This window comes from Peromyscus leucopus, chromosome 9 (assembly GCF_004664715.2).
Source record: "Peromyscus leucopus breed LL Stock chromosome 9, UCI_PerLeu_2.1, whole genome shotgun sequence".
In the NCBI taxonomy this organism is placed as follows: Eukaryota; Metazoa; Chordata; class Mammalia; order Rodentia; family Cricetidae; genus Peromyscus; species Peromyscus leucopus.
Window position 1 is genome coordinate 78,196,181 of NC_051070.1, and position 26,146 is coordinate 78,222,326.

Genomic DNA, 26,146 nt, shown 5'->3' on the forward strand with positions numbered 1-26,146 from the left:
GGGCTGTCTCAGGCACCTGGAAGCAAGGCCGGGGTGGGGCTGCCAGTCCTTAGCACAGCGCTCCTTGCTCCTTCGTCGAGTCTCTGGGTTTGTCGTGTGGTCTCCATTTCTTGTTTGTGGTTCTGATAGGGGCTCTTGACCAGTCAGTATCTGCTTTAGGACTCTACCACTCCCACCCCTCTCCCCCCAACCCTCCACACACACACACACCCAGACAGGGTCTCTCTGTGTAGCTGTCCTGGAACTCACTCCGTAGACCAGGCTGGCCTCAAACTCAAGAGATCCACCTGCCTCTGCCTCCCGAGTGCTGGGATTAAAGGTGTGCGCCACCACCACCCAGCTCATTATTATTTTTATTATTATTATTATTATTATTATTATTATTATTATTATTAAACCTTCTTAAATGTGTGTTGTTCTTATTTACAAGCAGTCTTAGGAATGTTCATCCTTTCTCTCCAGTTTTTAGGTATCTTTTGCTGTCGTTTCTAGGAACTTAGGGCATACAGTCAGATTAATATCACTGTTTTTATCTAATGCTTCTGGGATTACTCATTAATGTTTAATGGGATAATACAAATTAAAACGCCAAAAAGTACAAAGAACTGCCTAACAGTTACTTAATTCCCATTACTTAGGTTATTTAGAATTATTGATACTTTATTTTTAAGTCATGGTAATACAGGTAAAATTCTTAAGTGACTGATGTCCTCCTAACTTCCTTCACAAAGCACATGTGGCCTAGTTTGCACTGTTGTTACTGTGTTAAAGGTGTGTGCTACCACACATGGTGCAAACATTTTTTAATTGATTTATGTATTGCTTGTGTGGCCGCGGAGCAAATGTCATGGTGATGTCCATGTGGAGGGCGGAGGACAAGCTTCTGGAGATGGTTCCCACCTCCTACCACGTGGGGTCTGAGGCTTGACCCCAAGTCCTCTTCCTTCCTTCGGAGCCGTTTCTAGCCCAGACCTTTCACGTTGATGCTTCGTGTTTGCTGCATCTTGTCTGAACGATCTTTGCCGAGGCCAAGCTCCGGCGAGTGTTCTTCTGTACTTCTTAGGAATTTTCAGAGTAGGGTGGTGTTTAGTTGTGTTTCGTTCTTTGGGACATTCCCAACTGCTAGGATTATGTGTGTGCCAACATGCCTGGCTTAGGGTTGAGTTCAGAAGCTTTTCCACGCTGTACCTACTGACTGTTTCCCAGCCACTTTTTTCTTCTTCATCAGTCTCCGCTGTTAGAAATGCCATCGATTTCTTTTTTCTTGTAATCTATCTAATATCTTTGCTGGACTCTGTCTTAAATCTTAACAATTTATACTTCACTTCTATATAAATAGTCACACCTCTTATAATTTACTCTCTTTTATTTGTACATCTCGTCTCTCACTGTGTCTTACTGTGACGAATTAGACTTTAGTCGTGTTGAGTAACAGCAGTGGCAGTATTGTTAAACTGTCCCTGATATTTTACATAGAGCTTACATTTTGTTGTGTGTGTTTAGGAACTTTTCGCCTGTGTTTTATTCCTAATACCTTAACTCATGAAAACACCTAAAATGTAATTAAATGGAGGTCATAGTAGAACAATGGGAAGGACCTCCATGCCCTGATTAACTTTAGAACTCTTCATACCTTAGCTTGGCTCGTATTCCCCTTTATCATCCACGTGCTGTCACTGAATCTTACCCTGTAAATGTATCAGGCATTCATCTGTAGGTGGAGTTTCCCCATTCCTGGAGCAGCTTCCAAATTACCACACAGAGACTTATATTAATTGTAAATGCTCAGCCAATAGCTCAGGCTTATTACTAACCAGCTCTTACATTTTAAGTTAACCCATATTCTTTATTTACACACTGCCACATGGCTGTGCCTTTATTAGCGTGGCACATTCATCTGCTCTCTGTGTCTGGCTGGTGACTCCAGCCTCTGCCATCCTTCTTCCCATCATTCTCAGTTTGGCTTTCCTGTCTAACTTTATCGTGTCCAGCTATTTATTGGCCAGTCCACTTCCTTATTAAACCAGCCACAGCGACAAATCTTCACAGTGTACAAAAGGATTATTGCACAGCATTCATCCTTCCTGCCACGTTCTCTTGTGAGTGGTGGTAAATGTAGGTGGTATTTAAGTGTCTGTACTTACATTTCTCCACCTTCCTAAACACAGCTGTGGGCATGCTCGTCTTTGTTGTTGTTGCAGCCTTTACTACTGCTAATACCCTGCCATTTGCAGCCATGTGTACATCTAGAATTTCTTATCTTTAGAGTTCTGGGATGAGATGTGACACCAGCCTGGCCCCAGCCCCAGAGGGTCCACAACCTGTGTTTAACACTACCACCTGGAGACTGGGTGTGGAGGACATCCTGTATTCAAGCCATACATCTGCAGGCTTGCAGGAGCCCAGAGGAAGCTGGGACTTAAAGATGTAATTAAATCACTCTGGAGTTGAGAGTTGGTTATAGAAATAACTAAGGCAGCTACTTGGCCTTAAGTAATTCAATAACTACATGTTTAACTTATTTATTAGTAGTAATTGAAGATTGTTCTTGCTGAAAAATATTCCTTATAAATACCATAAAATGTGAGTGTGTGAACTGGAAGGAAAGTGTGCATATTTGATAGATAGTTGTTAAATCCAGTTAGCAGTGTGCCTGTCTACATTTGTGTCATTTATGAGTGATTTGTAATTAGGCTTTTATATGTTTTAATGATTTTGAAAAACTATATATTTGAAATAGATGAAAATTACAGAAGTCTAAATCCCGTGTCCATAAGTAACTTGTATTCGAGCATAGTCAGACTCCTTGCTTAGCTGTTGTCTGGTTGCCTCGGTATTACAAGGCAGTTGAAGAGATCTGCATGGGGTGAGATACTTTCTGTCAGCCTTGTGTAGGGAAAGCTTGGAGGCACTGTTCACCTTTCCACCACTGGACACCAAACACTGAAGTCACTTCATAACTGCTCCCGGGAATGATTTTCTCCTGTTAGTCATTTAATATTCAAGCCGAGTAATTTTCCTCAAATTAAATGAATTCACTTAAGTGCTGGTCACTGTGGTTTCATTAGTTGAACTCTTCTGGCTCTTGACGACTGTAAGAGAAGTGACATCAAAAAGGAGAAAAACGACATGGCCAGTGTCACCAGATGCAGTGCCATCAGAGCCCAGAGTCTCGTGAAGGAGGCCGGCTACGGTGGGGTCAGCGGTACAGACCGACACCAAACCCAACAGGAAATGACCTAATTTTGCTCAACACTGACGACAGCCTTTCCGGGGCTTCTTTCTTTGTTTTTAAAATTGGTAAAAATGATTTCTTTGCAATTTAACTCTCACAAAATGCCGTGTGTGGTTAGATGAGACTGACTTGCCTCTTCCTTTTTTAAACGAGCATCGTCGGCAGAGGCTGTCGGGTTCTAACCTGCACGCTGGTGTGGTGACGTCACCAGTGTGCGCCCCAGGCTGACGGAGTTCTGTGCTCACAGTCTGTTAGGTTGGTGTTGGTAGACGGGGGTCCAGGTCTTCTTCCCACTAGTGATATTAGTTAGTCACGTGCTGGCCCTTGTCCCCCCTGCCCTGCCCTGGGGAGGGCAGCTGGACTTTGTAGAGACACCAGTGTCATCTCATAGAGCAGATTGGGGGGGGGGGGGAGACTCCTGTAAAGATGAAAAGGAAATGAAGCATCAGTCAGATTATTGTTCTGTGCTTTATGCTTCTTTCTTTTTTAAAATAATTTATTTTTATTTTATGTACATTGGTGTTTTATCCGTGTGAGGATGTTGGAACCCCCTGGAACTTGAGTTACGGACAGTTGTGAGCTGCCATGTGGGTGCTGGGAATTGAAGCCAGGTCCTCTGAGTGAGCAGTCAGTGCTCTTAACTGCTGAGCCATCTCTCCAGCAGCCCTTTATGCGTGTTTCTACCCACAAAGAGTTTGGTGGTTGGTTTGTTTTGTTTTTGTTTTTGTTTTCAGTCTAAAAATTATTTACTGCTCCTTGTTACTTGATATTCAAATTATTTTTCTCATTCTTGTTAGTTTGTTTTCAAATTATTTTTCTCATATATTTTGTTCTTTTTTAAGTTTATTTTGGCTGTAAGTACTAGAAATCTAAACTCAGCTGTGTTCCACATAAGGGTTTACATTTTCCCATCATGAGAAGTTACATGAGAAAACTGAAGTGATTAGTTAGCACGTGTCTCCAAGGACAGGCCCTTCCACCTTTCAGATGTGGGTTGGCCCCCTGTTCATAAGGCCCTGCATTAGTAAGGGTTTCTGTTGCTGTGATAAACACCAGGACCAAAAGCAACTAGGGGAAAGGGGTGATTCAGCTCGCAGCTCTCAGGTCCCACTCCATCACTAAGGGAAGCCAGGGCTGGAGCTCGAGGCAGGAACTGATGTGGGAGCCATGGGGGAGTGCTGCTTACTGACTTCCTTCCTGTGGCTCACCCAGCCTGCTTTCGTATACAACTAAGGACCACCAGCCCAGGGTCGCTATCACCACAGAGGGCTTGGCCTGCCCACGTCAATCGTTAGTCAAGAAAATGCCCCACAGACTTGCTTACAGGCCAGTCTGGTGGAGGCATTTTCTCTCTTGAGGTTCCTTTTCCCAGATGACTCTAGCTTATATCAAGTTGATTTAAAAACCAATCAGGACAGGCCCCCTTCAGGGTGTGGTCTGTTGAGCTCTCTTCCCGACTTGGCTGATAAATGAAGCAGAAACCTTCCAGAATCTTCCTTCACATCTCATTGTCCACCTGGATCATGTGGCCAGTGTTAGCTGCAAGAGAGACTATAGAGAAACATAGGAAGATGCTAAGGTTTGCAGTTTCCTTATATTAGAGACAAGCAGAGAAAAGGGCTGAGAAATGGTCTGTGAATTCACCCATAAGCAGGTCTGTGACATGCTCCTTTCTTAAGCCCTTAAGGAGACAAACTGAGCAAAACATAAAGATCAAATGATATTTTGATTAGAGTGACTATATGAAAACGCTCTTTAATTTGATTTAACTCTTTTTTTTTGTTTGTTTTTGTTTTTTTGAGACAGGGTTTCTTTGTGTAACAGCCCTGGCTGTCCTGGAAATTGCTTTGTAGACCAGGCTGGCCTCAACATCACAGATCTGCCTGCCTCTGCCCCCCAAGTGCTGTGATTTTACTTAACTTTAAAGATTTATTTCATGAGGGCTGGAGAGATGGCTCAGAGGTTAAGAACACTGGCAGCTCTTCCAGAGGTCCTGAGTTCAATTCCCAGCAACCACATGGTGGCTCAGAGCCATCTGCAATGAGATCTGGTGCCCTCTTCTGGCATGCAGACGTACATACTGTATTCATAATAAATAAATCTTTTTTAAAAAAAAAAAAAAAGCCAGGGAATGGTGGCACATGCCTTTAATCCCAGCACTGGGGAGGCAGAGGCAGGCAGATCTCTGTGAGTTCAAGGCCAGTCTGGTCTACAGAGCAAGATCCAGGACAGGCACCAAAACTACACAGAGAAACCCTTTCTTGAAAAACAAAACAAAACAAAACAAAAAAAATTGTGTGTGGGTGTTTTGTCTGCATGTATGTCTGTGTACCATGTGTGTACTTGGTGCCCAGGAAAGCCAAAAGAGGGCATCAGATCCCCTGGAACTGGAATTAAAGATGGTTATGAGCTGCCCTGTGGATCCTCTGGAAAAGCAGCCAATGCTTTTAGCAGCTGAGCCATCTCTCCAGCCTCTCACTTAACTGTCTGGTCAGTCTGATCGAGGTATATAATCTTCTAGGCAATACTGAGTGCATTTTGGCAAATTTAGAGCAGAGTGATAGGGCAGGTTTCATCACCCTGTTGTTTCCTCGGTCCCCTTTGCTGTTCTGATCCCGCCAGCCACTGGTCTATTTTTATCACTATAAGGGCTGCCTTTTCACATTGTCGTTTAAGCATAACCGTACAGTATGTAGCCTTCTATGGCTTTTTTCCACCTAGCACAATGCTTTCTGCCCTGTGTGTATAATTTACCACTGGTGGTCTGAATGGGAAATGTTCCCACAGGTCATCAGTATCTGCACATTGGGTCACAGTTGGTGATGCTGTTTGGGAAGGTTTGGGTCACACCGTCTTATTGGAGAAAGTATGTCACGGGAAGTGAAGCTTTGAGATTATGTAACCTCACCCTACTTCCAGTTCATTCTGTCTATTTTGTGCTTGAGGTAAAAGATGTGATCTCTTTGCTTCCTATTCTTGCTGCCTGTTGCCATGGTTTCTCATCATTGTAGACTCTGAACTCTTTGGAACCATAAGCCAAAATAAACTTCTTCTACTAGTTGCTTTTGGTCATGGTGTTTTATCACAGCAACAGAAAAATAATAATGCATCACTAATCTAAGGACACATGATAAGATAGCTCAGCAGGTAAAGACACTTGCCACCTAACCAGAAAACCTGAGTTCAATTTCTAAGACCCTTAGTGTACAAGGAGAAAACTAATTAGTACAAGTTGTCCTCTGATCCCTCCCCCCCAACATTCACACAAACATATGTACACATGCAAAATAAATAAAATGGAATAAGAATTTTAAATAAAAATACAAAGACCACCTACTTGTAGTTCTTGTAGGAATTCTGGGTCTTCAAACATAGGAAATTTAAAAGAGTGAAATTTTCCAGCCCCATTTGCAAACTGGACATACTATTTTGCATTCTGACCAGCAGTACTTGGGAGTTCCAGCTGCCTGCCCTGTGGTGGTTTAAATAAGAATCATTTCCCATGGGCTCATATATTTTTGAATGCTTAGTCACCAGGGAATGGTCCTATTTGAAAGGATTAGAAGGGTTAAGAGGTGTAGCCTTGTTGAAGTAGATGTGGCCTTGTTGGAGAAAGAATGTCCCTGGGGGTGAGATTTGAGGTTTCAAGAACACATGCTAGACCCCCACTCTCTCTCGCTCTCTCTCTCTCTCTCACTCTCACTCTATTTCGCTCGCTCCTCTCATTCTCTCGCTCTCTGTCTCTCCTTATGAATCATGATGTAGCTCTCAGCTATTACTCCAGTGCCTGTCTATATGCCACTGTGATTCCTACCAGGATGAACCATACCATGAACCATACCCATACCTCTGAAACTGTAAGCAAGCCTCCAATTCAGTGCCTTCTTTCACAAGAGTTGTCTTGGCCGTGATGTCTCTTCACAGCAGTAGAACAGTAACTAAGACAGAACTTGGTACCAGGGACTGGCGTATTGCTGTGACAGGCCTGACCATGCTGTTTATTGGAGGATTATGGAAGACTTTGGGACTTTGGACTAAGAAAGTGGATAAACACTTCAAGTGGGGCATACTGGGCCACCCTAGTAAGACCAGGGGCAGTCTTGCTGAGAGCAGTGTCAGCCCAGCTCAAGTTTCAGAGGGGAAGAATATTAGTAAGTGGCCTAGAGACCATTCTTGCGATATTTTGGCGAAGAATGTGACTGGTTTTTGCCCTTGACCTGAAAAATCTGCCTGAAGCAAAATTGAAGAGTTTTGAATCAATGGTGTTGGCAGAGGAGATTGTAAGACAGCCTAGTACTGACTGTGTTGTATGGTTATTAGTGGTCACTTTTATGAAGATCTATAATGAAAAAGAGAAAGCTAAGCAAGGAAAAATGCAAAATGTATAGTTTGAGGAGAAAAGGAGCACCAGGAAGTGTAATGGAGCTAAATCCAGGGCTCAAGGAGATAAACAGATTAAAGAAAAGCTGTTGCTAAGTGAAACAAAGGGAGTGGTGGCCTCAGGGCAAGACCCCACCCAGCTAAGCTTCCAACTTATGAAAAGGAACTAAAGGAAAGCTTAAGCCAGGAAGGAAACCATACACAACAACGCTGATGCAGATGTAATTGGACAGGGGGCCATGTTCCAGCTGTGCCAAGCAGCAGAACTTGGCAGCTTCAGCCACATGGTGGCTTTAGAGTCAAGGATACAATAAAGGGGTTGTAGAGTCTCCCTCTGTGGCTAAGGAAAGTCACTGAGGCCAGGTGTGGGCCAAGGGTGTCTGCATGGAGGCCTAGAGAGGCCATTGTGTGAAGCTGTGAAGGTGAAGCCTGTGTTTCACTGGAGACCCCAAGATGTTGGAGATGCCAGAGCTGTGGGATACCTGCCAGGAAAAGCTGCAGACCAGGTCTGGAACCCGCCCAAGAGAGAAAAGGGTGTGAAGAGGAGTTGAAGATCTGAAGAGTGCTTTGACATCAGACATGGAATTGCAGAATTTGGAGTTTGCCCAGCTGGCCTTGGGCTTGGCTTTTGTCCAGTATATGCTCCCTTTCCTCCCTTTTGGAATGGTGATGGATGTCTTGTACCATTGAGTTTTGGAAGTATGTGATCTGCTTTTTTCTCTTTTGGTTTTTTTTTTTTTTTTTTTTTTTTTTTTTTTTTTTTTTTTTTTTTTTTTTTCAAGACAGGGTTTCTGTGTGTAACCTTTGCTATCCTGGAACTCACTCTGTAGACCAGGCTGGCCTCATCTGAGAGATCCGCCTGATTCTGCCTTTCGAGTGCTGGGATTAAAGGCATGTGCCACCATTGCCCAGTTCAATATGCTTTTTGATTTTGACTTTATAGGGGATTACAGATAAGAGATTGCCTTGAATCTCAGAAGAGACTTTGAACTTTGGACTTTTAAACAGTGTTGAGACTGTGAAAGACTGTGGGGACTTTTTAAGTTGGCATGAATGAATTGTTGCATTATGTTATGGCTATAAGCCTGTAGGGACTGGGAAGTGGAATGTGGTGGTTTGATAAGAACGGCCCCTGTGGTGCTTGGTGCTTGGTGACCAGGGAGTAGCACTGTTGGAAAGGATAAGAAGGTGTGGCCTGGCTGGGCAGTGGTGGTGCACACCTTTAATCCCAGCACTTGGGAAGCAGAGGCAGGGGGAACTCCGTGAGTTCGAGGCCAGCCTGGTCTACAGAGCGAGATCCAGGACAGGCTCCAAAGCTACACAGAGAAATCCTGTCTCACAAGCCAAGAAGGTATAGTCTTATTGGAAGACTAGAAGGAGTGTGTCACTGGGGATGCACTTTGAGGTTTCAAAAGCTCAGGGCAGGCTCTCTCTGCTTATGGATCAGGATGTAGCTCTCAGCCATTGCTCCAGCGCCTGCCTGTATGCCGCCATGCTTCCCACCATGATGTAACGGGCCAAACCTCTGAAACCAAGCAAGCCCCCATTCAGTGCTTTCTTTCATGAGTCCCTTGGTCACGGTGTCTCTTCTCAGCAATAGAACAGTGACTGAGATGCCCTGTGTCCGCCCTGTGTACTTGAAGCATTTTATTTGAGCGTTCTGGTAGATGAGAGTCCAGGGATTAGATGCCCGTGTCTAGCTCCTTGGGCGATGTTATGATTTGAGTCTGAAGTGTTTCCCACAGCTCCCGTTGTGAAGCTTGCTCCCCAGCTTGTGATACTATTTTAAGAGGCTGTGGAGCCTTTGGAACCTTTTAGCTGATGGAAGTAGGTCACTAGGAGCAAGCCTGATTCCGGGGCCCTTTCTGCCTTCAAACCTGACACGATTCGCATAGATCCCACACCGGCTCCTGCCACCATGCATCCCCCACGCTGGTGGAGGGAAGCTGTGAGCAGAGGAGAATCTTTCCTCCTCGGCGTTCTTTCTTTCTGCTGCTGCAGCCAAAGCTACGCAAAGGGAACTACATGTGAGATATGTTTGAATTCTTTCCCTCTCTTATAAGTGGGCCATCTGGTTGAACTGCAAGCATTCTTTGCATATCCTGGATGTAGAAACTTTATTGGACATGTATTGAAAGTGTTTCTCAGTGTGTGGCTAACTTTTTGTGAAGTGTTATTGAAACAGAAAAGTTTTAATGTTTGTGAAAAACAGTTTGTGATCTCTAGTTTCTCTTCCTGTTTCCTTCCTTGCTTTCTAGGAAAGGGTTTTTTAGTTGTCCTTTTTGTAGTTATCTCCACCCCTGACTTAGGAGCTATTTTGTCTTCATAGTAACTGCAGGGGTGACCACCCTGGAGCATGTGCCTGTATTCCGGGATGGCCCTGAACACTGGCAAAATCATCACCTTACTTAAAACATTAGTTTTTAAATTTTTTTTCACTTTTTTTGTAACTGGATTGTGCAGCTCTTGAGCAAGAATTTTCTGGTGACAGCGATGTCACCGAGGACGGCAGGGCTGTAGAAGATTGTCTGGATTGTTATTGATGTAGGAGGACCCAGGCCTACTGTGGGCGGCATCATTCCCTGAGCCGAGCTCTGAGCTTTAAGAGTGAAGAAAGCTAGTTAGCAGGCAGGCAGCGTGGGTGCATTCATTTCTCTGTGTGTCTGACGGGACCAGTTGTCTTGTTCCTGCCTCTCACATCTCTGCAGTTACGGACTGTCACCTGGAAGTGTCACCCAAGTAAACCCTTTCTCTGTAAGTTGTTCTTGGTTGGGTTGTTTCACCACAGCAACGAAAATGAAACTGGCGTATGCGGGTTCTCACTTGTTCTTTATGTATTTAAAAAAAAAAAAACTTGATTATTTATTTATTTGTTTGTTTATTTATTTATTTATTTATTTATTTATTTATTTGCCTTTATTTTTGAAAGACACTGTAGCTGAAGCATTCTGGATCTTCCTCACTCCAGTAATTGATGTCTTGTTTTCTGGCCAGCATGATTTCACAGAAGTCCGTCGTTCCTCTGTGTGCTCTCTGTTTGCTTCTTAGTGATGCCCAAGTGTGCTTCATTTCCAGCAGGGTCTCTTGTTATGTCTTTGAGTTCCTTGGTCTGGCCTCTGCTAATCCGCTGATTCTCCTACCCAGTGTATTTGCCATGCCAGGTCTTCAGCACTAGAGGTTCGACTTTATCATTTCTATTTGCGTCTTTCATTTTTGCCTTCATTGTGTTTGCATTTCCTCCATTTAAACATGCAGACTCTGCACAGGGCAGCCCCTGTTGTCCATCTGGGGCATTCTGCCCCCTTCCTTCTTCCTCCCTGTGCCCCTCCTTCACTCGTGGTTACGGATTGTATTTTCCCTGCCCCTTCCCACATCATACTTGCTTGTGTAAGAGGCTTTATTAATTTAGTGTGGTTGAAAGCTGGGTTTTTCTTTTCCTAATTCCTTTTAAGTGGTGCCAGCTTTTTTCTGCTCACCAGTCAGATCGTAAGGAAATCGATTTTTTGTTTGTTTTTTAGGTTTTGTTTTTAGCTTTGTCAGGGTAGATCCAGAGCCATCATTAGTTAGTTATGGGACCAGTTTTGCCTAACTCCTAAGGTGGTGTCTCTCAGGAATTTTTCACTCTTCCTGGTGGCAAGCTGGTTTCAGTCATGGGTCCTTTTCTGTTTCCTAGTCTTGAGTGGTTTCTGCTCACAGACGCAGATCACAGTGAGCCAGACTCTAGGGAGCATCTCTGAGACCTTGGGAGGCCTCTCTGTAAACAGAGCTCACTTCTGTCTCAGCCATCTTGGTCTCCCTGACCTCCATCTCCAGTGTCTCAACTCGGCAAGAGCTGGCTCTCTCTGCCTCTCCTGGCCCAGCTGCTTTAGCTAGTAAATTGGTACAGGTAAAGCCATATTCATCCCCTTGGCTTTTCCTTATTATTGTTTAAATCAGGGTCTAAGTTCTTGCCACTCCGTCTTCATTAGATCCTCCATCCTAATTTATCGTAAAATTCGCTCAGCTTTGTTTATTTTTCAGAGCGCCATCATTGTTCATTAAAGCATTTTTAGGTGCAAATTCATTTCTTCCATTGAATTCAACATGTTCTAGGCCATGCTCATGGTGTTCCATCCAGATCTGGTCTTCGCCTCACCCCACCCCACGAGAGTAAAAGGCCCCGTCAACCACTCAGATACATAGACCAGGAGCGGGGTGGTCATCCTGGGCACTGCTAATCTCGTCAGCTCGATGGGCCTTAGAGTCACCATGGAAACAGATCTGTAGGTGTGTCTGTGCGGAGTTGTCTCGATCCACCCTCACTGTGGACAGTCCCTTCCCATAGGCTGAGGTCCGGGACCAAGCAGGAAGCGGTTCCACTCACTTCCTGTTGACTACAACGTGAGTAGTTGCTTCAGGCTCCTGCTCCCATGCCTTTCTGTCATGGTGGACCGTGTCCTCAAACCATGAGCCAAAACAAACCATTCCGTTTTTGCTCTTGTGAAGTATTTTGTTGCAGAATGAGAAAGTGACTCATTACATGTAAATACTGATCTTGCCTCCAGATCTGTGTGAATATTCCATGTCATCTGCACTGTGATGATAACCCATTTGCCACTGTCTCCTTGTGGGTTATTCTAAACAGCCTCTTTAAATGTTCCTTTTTATTCATTCTTGTTCCTTTTGGTACACTCCTTAAGCAGAAACATTTAAAAAATTATTTTCTTAAGGGGCTGGAGAGATGATTCAGTGACTGAGAACGCTTACTGCTCTTACAGAGGACCTGGGCTTGGTTTCCAGCATACACATTAGGTGGTTCACAACCGCCTCTAATTCCGGCCCCAGGGATTGGTCACCCGCTAGCCTCTGCATATAAACTCATGCGGGCACACACAGGAACACACGGTTGAAATGTCTTCTGTCACATTTGATCCTATATTTTCCTCTTTTGTTTCCCTAGGGTAGGAAATAAGATCATCCCTGTAGTAAGGAAAAGGTGAATAGGATAAGTAATTTTAAAATGTTAATTTGAAACTGACTTTATTGTGGTTCTTAATAGAGTTATTGGAGTGAGAGTTGTTTTCCCCTCTGAGTTGGAAGTCACTGCTCACTTGTCTGGAAGGTTCCACGTTGTTGTTAAGGCGTGGCGGCGATGCTGTGAGTTTTCATTTTCCTCTCTTCTTTGTGGACTGCTTTTTCTCTCTGGAAACTTGGAAAGTCTTTCCTCCTCCACTCTGAAGTTTCATAGCAATGTGCCTGGTTAGGGGTTTATTTCCATCCGTTGTTCTGGAGACTCCTCCCGGGCCTGTTTCTTGTGTGAAATGTTTCCTACTAATTAATTCTTCTCCCTTTGTTTGACCATTGGTGCTGGTGGACATTTCTTATTATTTGGTTTGTATTTGTTTGTAGTGTTGTTTCTTTGAGACAAAACCTTGCTTTGTGGCTCAGGCTGGCTTTGAACTTGTAGACAGCCTGCTGCCTCAGCTTCTTGAGTGCTGAGATTATGTATGTCCATCGTTTCTACCTCCTGACATTGTGTCTCCCCCCACCACACACACACACACACACACACACACACACACACCCCTGCACCCCTTTGGAAAACTCTTTACAGGCAGATATTTCTTTGTGTGTCACTTTGGAAAAGTAAAAACAAATGCACAATCATTTAACCAGGAACTCAAAAGACACCCTTCAGTATACTCATTTCTTAGTTCTTCTGTCCCTGGGTCCCTACAGTTCTATATATGTATGCATATATACACATGTATGTGATACACATGCACACAGTATTATTGTTCAGTGAGATAGTATGTTTTATGTCTGACGTTTTCATGTCTCATAGTGCTGTACTGTTCACTAGTCCCACTCTTATACTTAATTTAGATTCTTTTTTTAATGATTTATTTTTATTTTATGTGCATTGGTGTTTTGCCTACATGTATATTTGTGTGAGGATGCCAGATCCCCTGGAACTGGAGTTCCAGACAGTTATGAGTCACTATGTGGGTGCTGGGAATTGAACCCAGGTCCTCTGGAAGAGCAGCCAGTGCTTTTAACCTCTGGGCCATCTCTCCAGCCGTTAATTTAGATTTTTAAATTTACTAGTTCCTGATAAAAGGCACAAAGTAAAGTCAGTAGATGATATTTTTATATAAAGAAGATATAATGTATAGGTGTGGGTTTGTGTGTGGGTTTAGCCTGTGAGTGCAGTGCACATGTAGGTCAGAAGACGGTGTTGGATCCCTTAAAACTGGAGATAAAGGCAGCTAGCTGTGTGCTGGGGAACGAACTTGGGTCTTCTGCAAGAACAGCGTGAGCTCTTAATCCCCGAGTTCTCTCTCCAGTTCATCAATCAGTAAATTCTAAATTCATTCATTAGTAAAATAGTCTCCTCCATGAATGATTAGGCTTACTTTTTGTCATCAGTATCATAAAATGAAAGTCACACAGTCGTATTCATGTGCCGCCAATGGCTGATGCAGACCAAGGATGGGACTATCAATCACAAAGAGAATGAGAAGCTCTCCTCTAAGCTTCTAGTTACCTCATAAGAAGTAGGAATAAGCCGGGCGGTGGTGGTGCACACCTTTAATCCCAGCATTCGGGAGGCAGAGGTGGGAGGATCTCTGTGAGTTCAAGGCCAGCCTGGTCTACAGAGTGAGAGCCAGGACAGCCAAGAGCAACTAAGGCTACACAGAGAACGAGCTGCGGGGAGTGCTGAGACCTGAGAATACTGGAGAGGGAGGTCCCCAAGCATACAGTTTAATATTTTGACATGGCAGGCAGTTTGCATTGGCCCAGCTGGTTAGGGCTCCTTGTCTGCTCACGACGGGCTGGAAAGTGAGTTGCTAGTATTTGTTTGCTGTTGTGTTAGTTACATTCATAGCTAGCTTATGAGCCGGACAGGAAATGACTTAGGAACAAAATTCTCAATGTATGACTTGTGCAGTGCAGAAATTCTCAGGCCCCAGAAAACATTCCAGAAACACTTGAGAAGACTTTAGATGGCATGCTTGATTTCCCCCGCCCAGCTGGACAGTGAGTGACACAGAGAGGTGGTGGAAGTGTGTCACAGCTCAGCCGTGACTCATTTTGTGTCCTCCAGTATTTTGACTTTTGTACCCTACACGAGTGTAATTTCTCTAAGGGGAAACAACCGTGGGGGAGAGAGTTTGCCGCCGCCACCAGCCTGCCCCCAGTCCTGAAGCGTGGCAGAAGCTTGAAGTTCTTGTTTCAGAGAGTTGTTATCTTTAATTATGTATCTTGTCTATTTGGGGTGTGTACACATGAGTACAGGTTCCCTCCGAGGCCAGAGGTGACAGAGCCCCCTGGAGCTGGAGTTAAGGGTGACTGTGCTGCCTGCTGTGGGTGCCGGGAACTGAACTTGGGTCCTCTACAAGAACAATGTATGATCTTACCTGCTGAACCATCTCTCCAGCTCAGCTTGGGATTTTCTTCTCTCTAGACACAGCAGTGATGGCATTTAAATCCGAGGTGCACTGAGAATTAAAAGTGCAGTTCATAAATACGTGTGTGTGTTAAAGTCCCCGTGACCGTGACACACACCCAAGAGAAACAGCTGAAAGAGAGGAAAGGTCTGACATCAGCTTTAGAGATTTCAGTCGTGGCGGGGAGCACGTGGTGGAGCCGAGTGGGTCATAGCTCAGCACCAGGGAGAGCCTGTGCCATGGACTGTCTTCTGTCCTTCTCATTCCCTCTGCTTTCATGTTCACCACACGTATGTTTGTATATGTTTACATGTATTCACATGTATGTATATATACATACACTAGTGAAAAATACAGCACTATGAGACATGAAAACGTCAGACATAAAACATACTATCTCACTGAACGATAATAATGTATGCATGTGTATCACATACATGTGTATATATATACATACATATGTAGAACTATAGGGACCCAGGGATAGAAGAACTAAGAAATGAGTATACTGAAGGGTGTTTGAGGGAAATAATTTCAGATTTTCTTTAAAGAAAATGTTTCTTTTGAGTTCCTGGTTAAATGAATGTGAATCAATATCTCTCTCTCTCTCTCTCTCTCTCTCTTCTTTTTTCTTTTCTGGTTTTTCAAGACAGGATTCCTCTGTGTAGTTTTGGTGCCTGTCCTAGAACTCGCTCTGTAGACCAGGCTGACCTCGAACTCAGAGAGATCCTCCTGGCTCTGCCTCCCGAGTGCTGGGATCAAAGGCGTGCGCCACCACCGCCCGGCCTCCTGTTCTTTCTTAAGGTAGGGTCTCACTAGGTGACTCTGAATGGCCTGGAACACACCATGTAAATCAGGCTGGTCTTGAACTCACAAAGTTCTGTATCCTCAATGCTGAGATTAAAGGCCCTCACCCCGCATCCCTGACCCTTTTTTTTTTTTAATTAAGTAAATTGTGGTGCAACCAGCACACAACTGTCTGCACCCATTTAAATTGTAAAACTTTGAAGTGTTTGGTTTTTTGAGAGGGTCTTATTCAAGAACTCACTCTGAAGCCCAGGCTCGCCCAAACTCGCCATCCTCCTCCTTCAACATATTTCTATCTTCTCTGATTTCCCATCTGATACCGCTCAGCTGCTCTCCGTCACTGAGATTTGTTGGCATTCTGTGGAATCTTGTTGGCGGAACCATAGATTTTAATCACGAATTTTCTCCTTTCAGATTATCTTCTTCCACTTAATTTAGATTCATTCACTTTATCGTATGTGTCAGTAACGTGTTTCTTTCTGCTGATGAATGGACTCCATTGTATGAGCGTTGCTTCCAGTGATAGGCAGATTTCACCATTTGAGTTACTCCCAGTTTGGACTTTGAATAAAGCTGCTGTGAATGTGCTTTCCACTTTCTTGGGTAAATAGGGGGATATCCAAGTTGTGTGTTAGCTGCATGTTTATAAGAAACCGAAGAACCATTCCCACATATTCTGTCATTTCCCATTCCAGCTAGCTGGGTGTGAGAGCTGTGGGTGGCCCTCTCCTCATACGTCATAGTTCCCTCCTGTGTGTTTTTGAAGATGCTTTGTTCTGATGGGTATAGTTTAATTCACATTTCTTTGATGGATGGTAACTCATTATATTTTCATGTACTTGTCTCAGTCTTTAGCCCAGTGGCCTTATTTGGAATACATATTTTGAATACAAGTCTTGCAGATTTATACCAATATAATGCTTCTCTCCTTATTTTCTGAACAGTGCCTTTCAAAGAGCAGGCTGGTTAATTTTTAAAATTTATTTATTTTTACTTTATTTGTATGTGTGTTTTGCCCACACGTATGTATATGTACCAAATGCATATGCCCTCAGAAGCCAGAAGAGGGTATTAGATCCCCTGGAATCATAATTACAGAGGAAGGTTTATGCATTTTTATTTTATGTGTGAGTGCCTGCCTGCATGTGTGTATATGTATCACATGTGTGCCAGTGCCAGCAGAGGCCACAAGAGGGCATCGGATCTCCTGGAACTAGAGTTACAGGTGGTTGTGAACCTCCTAGTATGGTGCTGGGAACAAAATGTGGGTCTTCTGGGAGGACAGCAAGAGCTCTTAACTGCTGAGCCATTTCTCCAGCCCCAAAGGCAATTCTCGGGGTGGGGGTAGGAAGGTATGTGACTGTATTAGTTACTTTTCTGTTTCTGTGACACAATACCATGACCCAAAGCAACTCACAGGTGGAAGCATTTATTTTGGTTTGTGATTCCGGAGGGATCAGTCCATCATTCAGGGAGGCCTGGCAGCAAGCCGCAAGCCTGGTGGTGGGAGCTGGAAGCTAACTGATCACATCATTATGCACACGTGAAGCAGAGGGTGAACAGGAAGTGGGCAAGGCTATGTATAAACCCTCAAAGCCCTCTGTGAGCGTGGACTCAGAGTGATACAGTCCTTCGTCAAGGCTCCATAGCATCAAAGTTCCACAATCTCGGCCAACAGCATCCCCCTCTGGGACCCAAGTGTTCAAACACATGATCTTGTTGGGGACGATCTCATTCCCACTTCTGCCACCCTTTCTAAGTAATCTGGGTCTTTTAGTTTCACTGTTGGATATAGATCCACAATTCGTTAAGAATTAATTTTTAACACATTGAGTTAGGTGAATGTTAATGTTCTCGTTAAAAACTGTGAATCTCAGCCAGGCGGTGGTGGTGCACGCCTTTAATCCCAGCACTCAGAAGGCAGAGCCAGGTGGATCTCTGAGTTTGAGGCCAACCTGGTCTACAGAGGGAGATCCAGGACAGGCACACAGAGAAACCCTGTCTTGAGAAAACAAAAAAACAAAAACTATGAATCTTTTACTGTTTAGCAGTAACTTGTTGAAGGTGTTTCTTTCCATTAGAATTGCCTTCCCACATTCATCAGTTCTGTGACAACCCCTAACCCAGCCCCACCCCACCCCCCAAAAAGTAATAGAATGCCATGGAAGAGAACTCTTTAAAAACTGGGATGAGGGTGCTGAAGTGTAACTCTCCACAGTTGAGGGCTTCTGGCATGAGGGCAGGTGGGGAAGGACTCAGTTTTATTTTTTTAAGGGGCTGGCTACTGGGAGTTTGAGCATGCTCCACTGAGTGTGTGGGCAACGCAAATTGGACTTTTTTTGGTGGAGTAGGTCACGGGTGGAGTGTGCCAATCTGGGAGGGCTGGGCAGTGAGTGTGATTTGGGTGCATGATGTGAAATTCACAAATAGTCAGTAAAAATATTACATTGGAAAAAGTTAGAAAATGATTGAGGAAGGTACCTGATCTTGACTGACCACTGATCTTCACAGATGCCCTCAAGGGCGTGTGTGTGCACACTTACACAATTTTCAACCTTCTTATCAACTGGGGAGAGTTGACTGAGGTCCCCCTAGTTTGAGGGGAGGGATAATGTTGAGTCTTACGACTCAGGAACATGGTGTGTATACTGTATCTAATATGGAAGAAATACCAGCTTGAGTCTGGAGAGATGGCTCAGAGGCTAAGAACACTGGTTGCTCTTCCAGAGGACCAGGGTTCAATTCCCAGCACCCACAAGGTGGCTCACACCCTTAAGGAGCTCACAGACACACATGCAGGCAAAATACCCATACGCATAAAGTTAAAATAAAATGCCTGTTTATTAAGATAATCTATTACATATGCTTCATGCACCACATGTACCTTATAACATAGAGAATGGTTGATAACAGATAATGTAAATTCTTAGATAAAAATGAGTATATGAATAAAAGTTCTAGAATTTTCTTTCTGGTTTTTAGATAGTGTTTTTTAGACATGTCCTGGCCTTCCTGGAACTTGCTATGTAAACCAGGCTGGCCTTGAAGTCATTTACATGCACCTTCCTGAGATTAAAGTCATGAACCGCCACTCCGGTGGGGTTTCATTCTGTGTCCTAGTGGACATTCTCTGTCTGCTAGCTAATAATGTTTGCTAGCTAATAATGAATTAAGAGTGCTTTGGGTAGGTTTTTTTTTTTTTTCTCCAGTGCTGGAATGGAAGCCAGGGCTCTGTGTGGGCTAGCCAAGCATTCTCTTGCTGTAGTTTTTGGGGATTTTTAGCATGTCACCTATCCCCCTTTCATGTGTTGGGCAGAATGCTGACACCCACATACACAGAAGGAAATAGATGAAGTAAACTTCCTGTGCTAACTTTTCCTTTAATCCATTCCTTAACAGATATAAGACACCCTGAAGAACTTTCCCTCCTAAAAAAACCCAGAGATCCCACAAAGAAAAAAAAGAAGAAGCTAGACGACCAGTCTGAAGATGAGGCACTTGAGTTGGAAGGGCCGCTCATCACTCCCGGATCAGGTGAGACCCCGACTGCGCAAAGGCAGGACTCACGTCAGGACCCCGAACTGGGTGTGTTTTCTTCAGGGCACATGGGTCCTATAGGTCGGGAGAGTGGTCCAGGCCCCTTCAGCCTCTTTGCTCAGTCACCTTAGTGCCATGAAGGTCCTCTGGTGTGCCGGTCATCAGCTGTCAATAATCGAGTCAGTGAAGAAGAAACCTGGCTCTTTGCTCAGGTCTGAAAAGGATAGTTCCATATTTGGACTTAGTTCTTTGTTTGCAGAAATTGAAAGCTTTTTGATAGGTAGATTGTGGGAGGGCAGGAAATCACTATTTTGTTGATATGTTAGTACCTAAAAACCTTACTTAATTACTTAAGACCTTTTCTGTGGTTTGCATATCCTGGTCTCTTTGCATCCCTTTTTCTTTAGAAGTCATTCCTTTGAGAAGTGTCCTCACATTCCCACCCATTCCTTCCCCAAGCTGAATTAGGTATTCTCCTATCTTAAGACTTTTCTGTGTTGTGTCCCCTAATAATTGTGCATTCCCTGCACAAAGGGGGTCTCTCACTGTTTTTTGTGAGTGTTGTTGTTGTTGTTGTTGTTGGGACCTGCTCAGCATATGGCATACATCAGGCAAGAAGGCAATGACTTGTCACTGGAAGACAGAGGTCACATAGTTCTTTAGTCTGAACACGGACATATCTCAGTATCATGGCTGCCACATTTCCACTGACCACCCATTACTTAGGATGGGTCTCTCCCTGCTGCAGATGACTGAACTCAGTTTACTGATGTAATTCATTCCTGGCCATTTAAATTCTAGCCGAGTGATGATGGAAGCCAACAATTATGAGGTACAAATCATGCATCTATGTGATGGGCTTAACGTAGGGAAACTGGATTCCCATTCCAGTCCTTTGAGGTAGATGTATAACTACCCGCATTTTAAGGAGGGTGGAATTATGGCACAAGAAAGTTAGGAGAGTATTTTTTTCTGTTAATATTCATACATTGGCTGTATTTTGAGAAATACAAACAAAACAATGTACTTACTGCTCTTAAGTTGCTTATAGGCAGGCTATTTGGAAAACAGTTTTTATATTTAAAGAAGTTATACATAAATGTTAAATGAATTTAAAAACATGATAGGAATTCAGAGACCAGTATTACCCATCTCAATTAGGGAATATTCAGTTTTTAAAATGACATTTTGGTTCTTCAGTGTTTCTGATGGAGGCCCTAAAACTCCTGTATTAAAAGCCACGAAGGAGATTGGTACAACAGGCACCTTCTAACCATACCTGAGTCTATACTAATGAGGGAGCTTTTGGAAAGCCCGGAAGGACAGGACTGGTTATCCGAGAAACCAACTGTATGATTAGAGGCTTGTGCCACCCACACCTCCCAGACGTCTTGTGGAAGGGAAGGGGCTGGAGGTTGAGTTATCATTGTTACAGTAAGGAAATTCCTGTGGCTGGTAGCTCATAAAGCACATTTATTCAGCCGGTAGCGTAGTGGTTCAAATCGTGATGCAAACATGGGTAAAGATCTTGTGGCTGATGACATACGTTGCCATGCATGAGGGGAAAGGTGCCAGAGTAGGACTCAGGGGTTAGACTTTTGAAACAACCCCCTCGAAGGACCGTCTCAGAATTCTACAAGGACCCTCTCAGGTCCTTCTGAAGGCGGTGATCCGGTGACCTGAGGAGCAGTACTAGACCCTGTCTCTGAAGCATCTTGCTGCTTCGTAATGCTGCCACATTGGGAACCAAACTTGACCCCTTTTGTCCCTGGAGAACAGTCACAAGATCACAGCAAAACCATGGTGATAAGTAGGAACCCTCAAAACCCAAAGGAAAGGGAGGCAGAGCTTCCAGGTCAGAACTTACTCAGGTGCTGTGAAGACTGTTCCAGAGAAAAGGCGTAGATGCCACGTGATGTGATACGCCTCTTCCTTCTGCCTGTGCCTGAATAGACTCCTTTCGTTAGGAATTAGTGATGTAGCAAGAGTTTCCGAGTTGTTAGCCACTCTAGCAAATGATGAAGATGGATGTAGGCACTCTGATTTAGAGCCAGGACCCGAGAGGAGCTCAGGTGAGCACATGGGCTACATGTGGCCCCAGAAGTCAGCCAGTGTTAACAGTAACAGTGGAAGATCTCTTCCAACCAAAAGAAGGGATACTTTTGGGCCATGTAATGTCTTCAAAACAAATACATACATACTTTTTTCACTTTTCTTATGTAGGACTAAAAGCCCTTTAGTGTGTGTCTGCTGGCCAGAGTTCTGAATCCTTTTATATAAGTGGGTGGGGGGCATGTGTGCAGTTCCCAAAGATGCTAGAACACTGTCAGATCTCCCGAACCTGGGGTCTCTGCTGGTTGTGAGCCACCCTGCGTGGGTGCCAGGAACAGAACCCTGGCGCTCTGGAAGAGCAGAGCAGTAAGAGTTGTAAGCACTGAGATATCCCCCCAGTCGCCAAAGTCCAGATTTTTACATCTCTTTCTTCACGGTCCTTTGTAATGCCGATCCTCGGTTAATTCAGCAAGCTGGCTTTGTTTTTCAGTTGAGTGGAGCCTTGCTGTGTAGACCATTCTGGTCTCACACATACAGCAGCCTGCAGGCCTGAGCCACCGCACCGGCTAGGAAGTTCTTTTAGCTTTTTTAAAAAATCGTATCCCCAGAACTATTAACTTAGCTATCCTAGGCCCTGCACCTTCTGCGTTTGTATGTTTCCAGCTTTATTCCAACAAGTAAACTGGCTTGAGTAGCTCGGTGGGTGTACAGGGTCGTTTTTTTTGTTGGTTTTCTTGGGATAGCCGTGGGGTTTCACTCTAGCTTAGAACTCACAGTCTGCTCCTCCCGGCTGGCTCACTTCTGGCTAGTTCCTTTCCACTCCGACTGTGTCTGCTCTTTATTTTTGGACTGTGTGTCATTCTTCAGTTCTTCCCTCAGGCCTGACTTTCAGACAACTGAGTGTCCTAAGAACACTACTGGACAGCTTTACGAGAGACCTTTTTAAGAAGTTGTTTTTTTTGGTTTTTGGTTTTTTTTTTCCATTTTGAGATTTATTTATTTATTTAATTTTGTGTGTGTGTGTGTGTGTGTGTGTGTGTGTGTGTGTGTGTGTGTTTTACCTGCATGTATGTGTGTGCAGGGCTCACAGAGGCCAGAAGAGGCTGTCAGAGCCTCTAGAACTGGTGTTAGAGGCAGTTGTAAGCTGCCATGTGTATGCTGGAGATCTACCTGGGTCCTCTGGAAGAGCAGTCTTACCCACTGAGCCCTCTCTGTGGACCGTTCAGGAGATCTTTTTTAAGAAAGGAAAACCAAGCCGGGCAGTGGTGGCGCACGCCTTTAATCCCAGCACTCGGGAGGCAGAGGCAAGGGGATCTCTGTGAGTTCAAGGCCAGCCTGGGCTACAGAATGAGTTCCAGGACAGCCAAGGCTACACAGAAAAACCCAAATCCAAAAAAAAAAAACAAAAGAAAGAAAGGAAAAACCAGAGTTATGTTGAAAGGTTGCTGCTGTTGAGGGCCACATTCCTTGAGCGACTCACTTTCCCAAACAGGACATGCAATGCTAATATTTACCTCTAGCCTCAGTTCTGACTAACAGGTAGCATGACAAATTCAGACTGAGTCACTTGCCTGGGCTCAGACAACCGAGGAAAGGGAGAGCCACGGTTTGTTGGAGGCATCCTAAGCTCTGACTATCTAGCCACATGCCCCTCCCCCACCCTTACTAGAACACAGAGACCCTGAATTTCAGCAGTGTTCCAGTAGCCAAAGGCCAGAATCTAGCTTTTACAGATTATTTTTTAAACTTTGATTACTTGAAAGAAAAAGAAATGAATTTCATTTCCTTAAGGAATCTACACTGTCTACTGTATGTATTAATCAGAACAGTTTGAGGTCATCCACGTAGAAACTGCAGCGTGGAAGATCTTGTCCGTCTGGGTGAGCCGAGTGAGCTTTCTAGCCCAGAAACCAACAGTGAGTGCAAGGGTCCCAGGAATTTTAAGACACACGACTGTTTCAGTTATCCAGAAGTCGCTAGAAATAGCTTCTGAGTGTGAGAAAGACAAGAAAACCCTGTTTGTGTAGTTAGTAGCAGAATTGGAAGCACAGGGTAATGTTATCGTGGATTATTACTTAGGCTCTTTTTTCTGTACTTCTCCCCAATTATGCTAATAGTGACAGACTGTAAGAAAGCTGGCTGAGCTGATGCAAAACAGCTCGGTTTTTTTTACTGATTCTTAGGCTTTGGGTTATGATTAAACCATGGTAATTTAGATTGATACTCCCCTGTTAGAAGATGCTCTGGTAGAGAAAGGTGGTAAGCGAAATCATAAAGAAGCCCTCCAGGATTTTCCTCCACCTAGATGTCTGGTGTGTAACAGCTAACATGTAGCCATGTATAATCAATGCAATTAGGTCATTTCCACTCTGCCTGGCCAACACACTATAAATTCTAACAGCTCCACTGTCCTGCTTGTCATGAATTCAGTATGTTGCCATGAATTCAGTATGTTGCCAGAGTTCACCTCAAACTCCGGACCATCCTTTGCCTTGGACCCCGAGTGCTGGGATGAGCAACTGCACTACCACACCGGACTGACTGCAGCTTTTCAAAGGAAGAACACTTTCTGCAGTGTGGTCATGATTTTCAAAGAAACTTCATATCAGAATGCATTATGCAAGTGGAAATTATCCTACTAGAAACTTCTTTTTTCTGTGTGTAGCTTTGCGCCTTTCCTAGAACTCACTTGGTAGTCCAGGCTGGCCTCGAACTCACAGAGATCCGCCTGGCTCTGCCTCCAGAGTACTGGGATTAAAGGCGTGCGCCACCACCACCCGGTGAAACTTCTTGAGAGCAGTGGTGATGCAGACCTTTAATCCCAGCAGTCGGGAGGCGGAAATGGGCGGATCTCTGTAAATTCGAGGCCAGCCTGGTGTACAGAGTGAGTTTCAGGATAGCCAGGGCTACACACAGGAATCTTGTCTCAAACAAACAAACAAATTCTTCTTGAAAATAAAATGAGAAGGCATCTAGGAAAAGAAAAAAGTCTAGGATCTACATTAATATAGAATATAATAAATATTCTATTTCACTTTATTAGGAAAATTATCTACATAGGATGCAATTTTTTTTCTAACTGGATCTTGACCATTTTAAATATCAAAATATTTTAAACCTATTCTTTAAAGAACAAAAGCTATATACACATACACACACACACACACACACACACACACATATATACACATACATACATACACACATACACACACACTAAATATTCAAATATTAAAGGCTCAAATTTTCTTCAGTTTGTTTTTTCCAACTAAAGTGGGATTATATATATTGTGTTTCCTTCCATCAGTAATATGATCTAATGAGCCTCGTATTTTCTATTACAGAAGTCATACTCTGAATATTAATCTCATTATAATAAACTCAAACAATACAGAAAATAAGCGAAGGCAGTGGTGAAGGTTCCTTTTAAACTTACTCTTTGGCTGTTCCCTCATATTCTTTTTTTATCCAATGTTTATGTGTGTGCGTGTGTGCGTGCGTGTGCACACACGCCATGGAAACCAGAAGAAGGTGTTGGATCCCTGGAGCTGATGTTACAGGTGGTTGTGAGCCACCTGACGGGTGCTGGAACTGAATTCGGGTCCTCTGAAGAGCAGCAGATGTTCCCGGGCACTGAGCCATCTCTGCAGCCCCAAGAATTAGCCATTTCTTGATGACTTTATTGTAACAGTTGGGACTACAGCTTGACGGTGCCCGTTTCTCCCTTCATCCCTCCCTCCCTCCTTCTCTCCCTCCCTCCCTCCTTCCCTCCCTCCCTCCCTCCTTCCCTCCCTCCCTCCCTCCTTCCCTCCCTCCCTCCCTCCCTCCTTTCTTTACTCTCTCCCTCCTTTCTTCCCTCCCTCCCTCCCTCTCTCCCTCCCTCCCTCCCTTCCTCCCTCCCTCCCTCCTTCCCTCCTTCCCTCCCTCCCTCCTTCCCTCCCTCCCTCCTTCCCTCCCTCCCTCCCTCCCTCCCTCCTTCCCTCCCTCCCTCCCTCCCTCCTTCCCTCCCTCCCTCCTTCCCTCCCTCCCTCCCTCCTTTCTTTACTCTCTCCCTCCTTTCTTCCCTCCCTCCCTCCCTCTCTCCCTCCCTCCCTCCCTCCCTCCCTCCCTCCCTCCTTCCCTCCCTCCCTCCCTCCTTTCTTCACTCTCTCCCTCCTTTCTTCCCTCCCTCCCTCCCTCCCTCCCTCCCTCCCTCCCTCCCTCCCTCCCTCCCTCCCTCTATCCCTTCCTTCCTTCTCTTTCTTTTCTACTGTGACGAGGCCTCACTATACAGCCCTGGCTAGCTTGGGACTCCTGTGTAGCCCTCAAGCTCCCAGAGGAAGACTCTAATCTAGACTGCACTGATTTTCTTTTCACTGACTAATAGTTTGGTGCTTTTTCTGTGGCAAAGCGGAGAGTTCTGCCAAGCCCTTGAGAATGCTCTCAAGAGTTTCTGTACACAAAAGCTGTACTCATCGGTTCTCTACCTGTGTGGTAGAGAACCACACAGCTGGAGTTCACTTTCCCATCGATAGTGTATGAATACACCCTTTTCATCCATTCTTCCCAGTGTTGAGTATTGTCAGTCCTTATACATTTTTTTACCATTTTGACAAATAGTATCTCAGAGTTACTTTATTTCTCATTTCCTGGATAGATGCTATAAACACTGGGATGGTAGATTGGATTTGACGTATTAGCCATTGGCTCTTCTTAGTCTATTGAT

At 44.4% G+C, this 26,146-nt stretch overlaps 1 protein-coding gene across 7 annotated transcripts in view; it reads left to right on the top strand.

The window, feature by feature from the left end:
- Positions 1–26,146, top strand: part of Fermt2 (fermitin family member 2) — a 75,666-nt gene that overhangs the window by 29,343 nt on the left and 20,177 nt on the right. For all 7 annotated transcript variants that reach the window (XM_028873605.2, XM_037208601.1, XM_028873606.2 and 4 more), the window contains exon 4: positions 19,252–19,386. In XM_028873605.2, the coding sequence (XP_028729438.1) occupies positions 19,252–19,386 (135 nt within the window). The remainder of the gene's footprint in view (positions 1–19,251; positions 19,387–26,146) is intronic.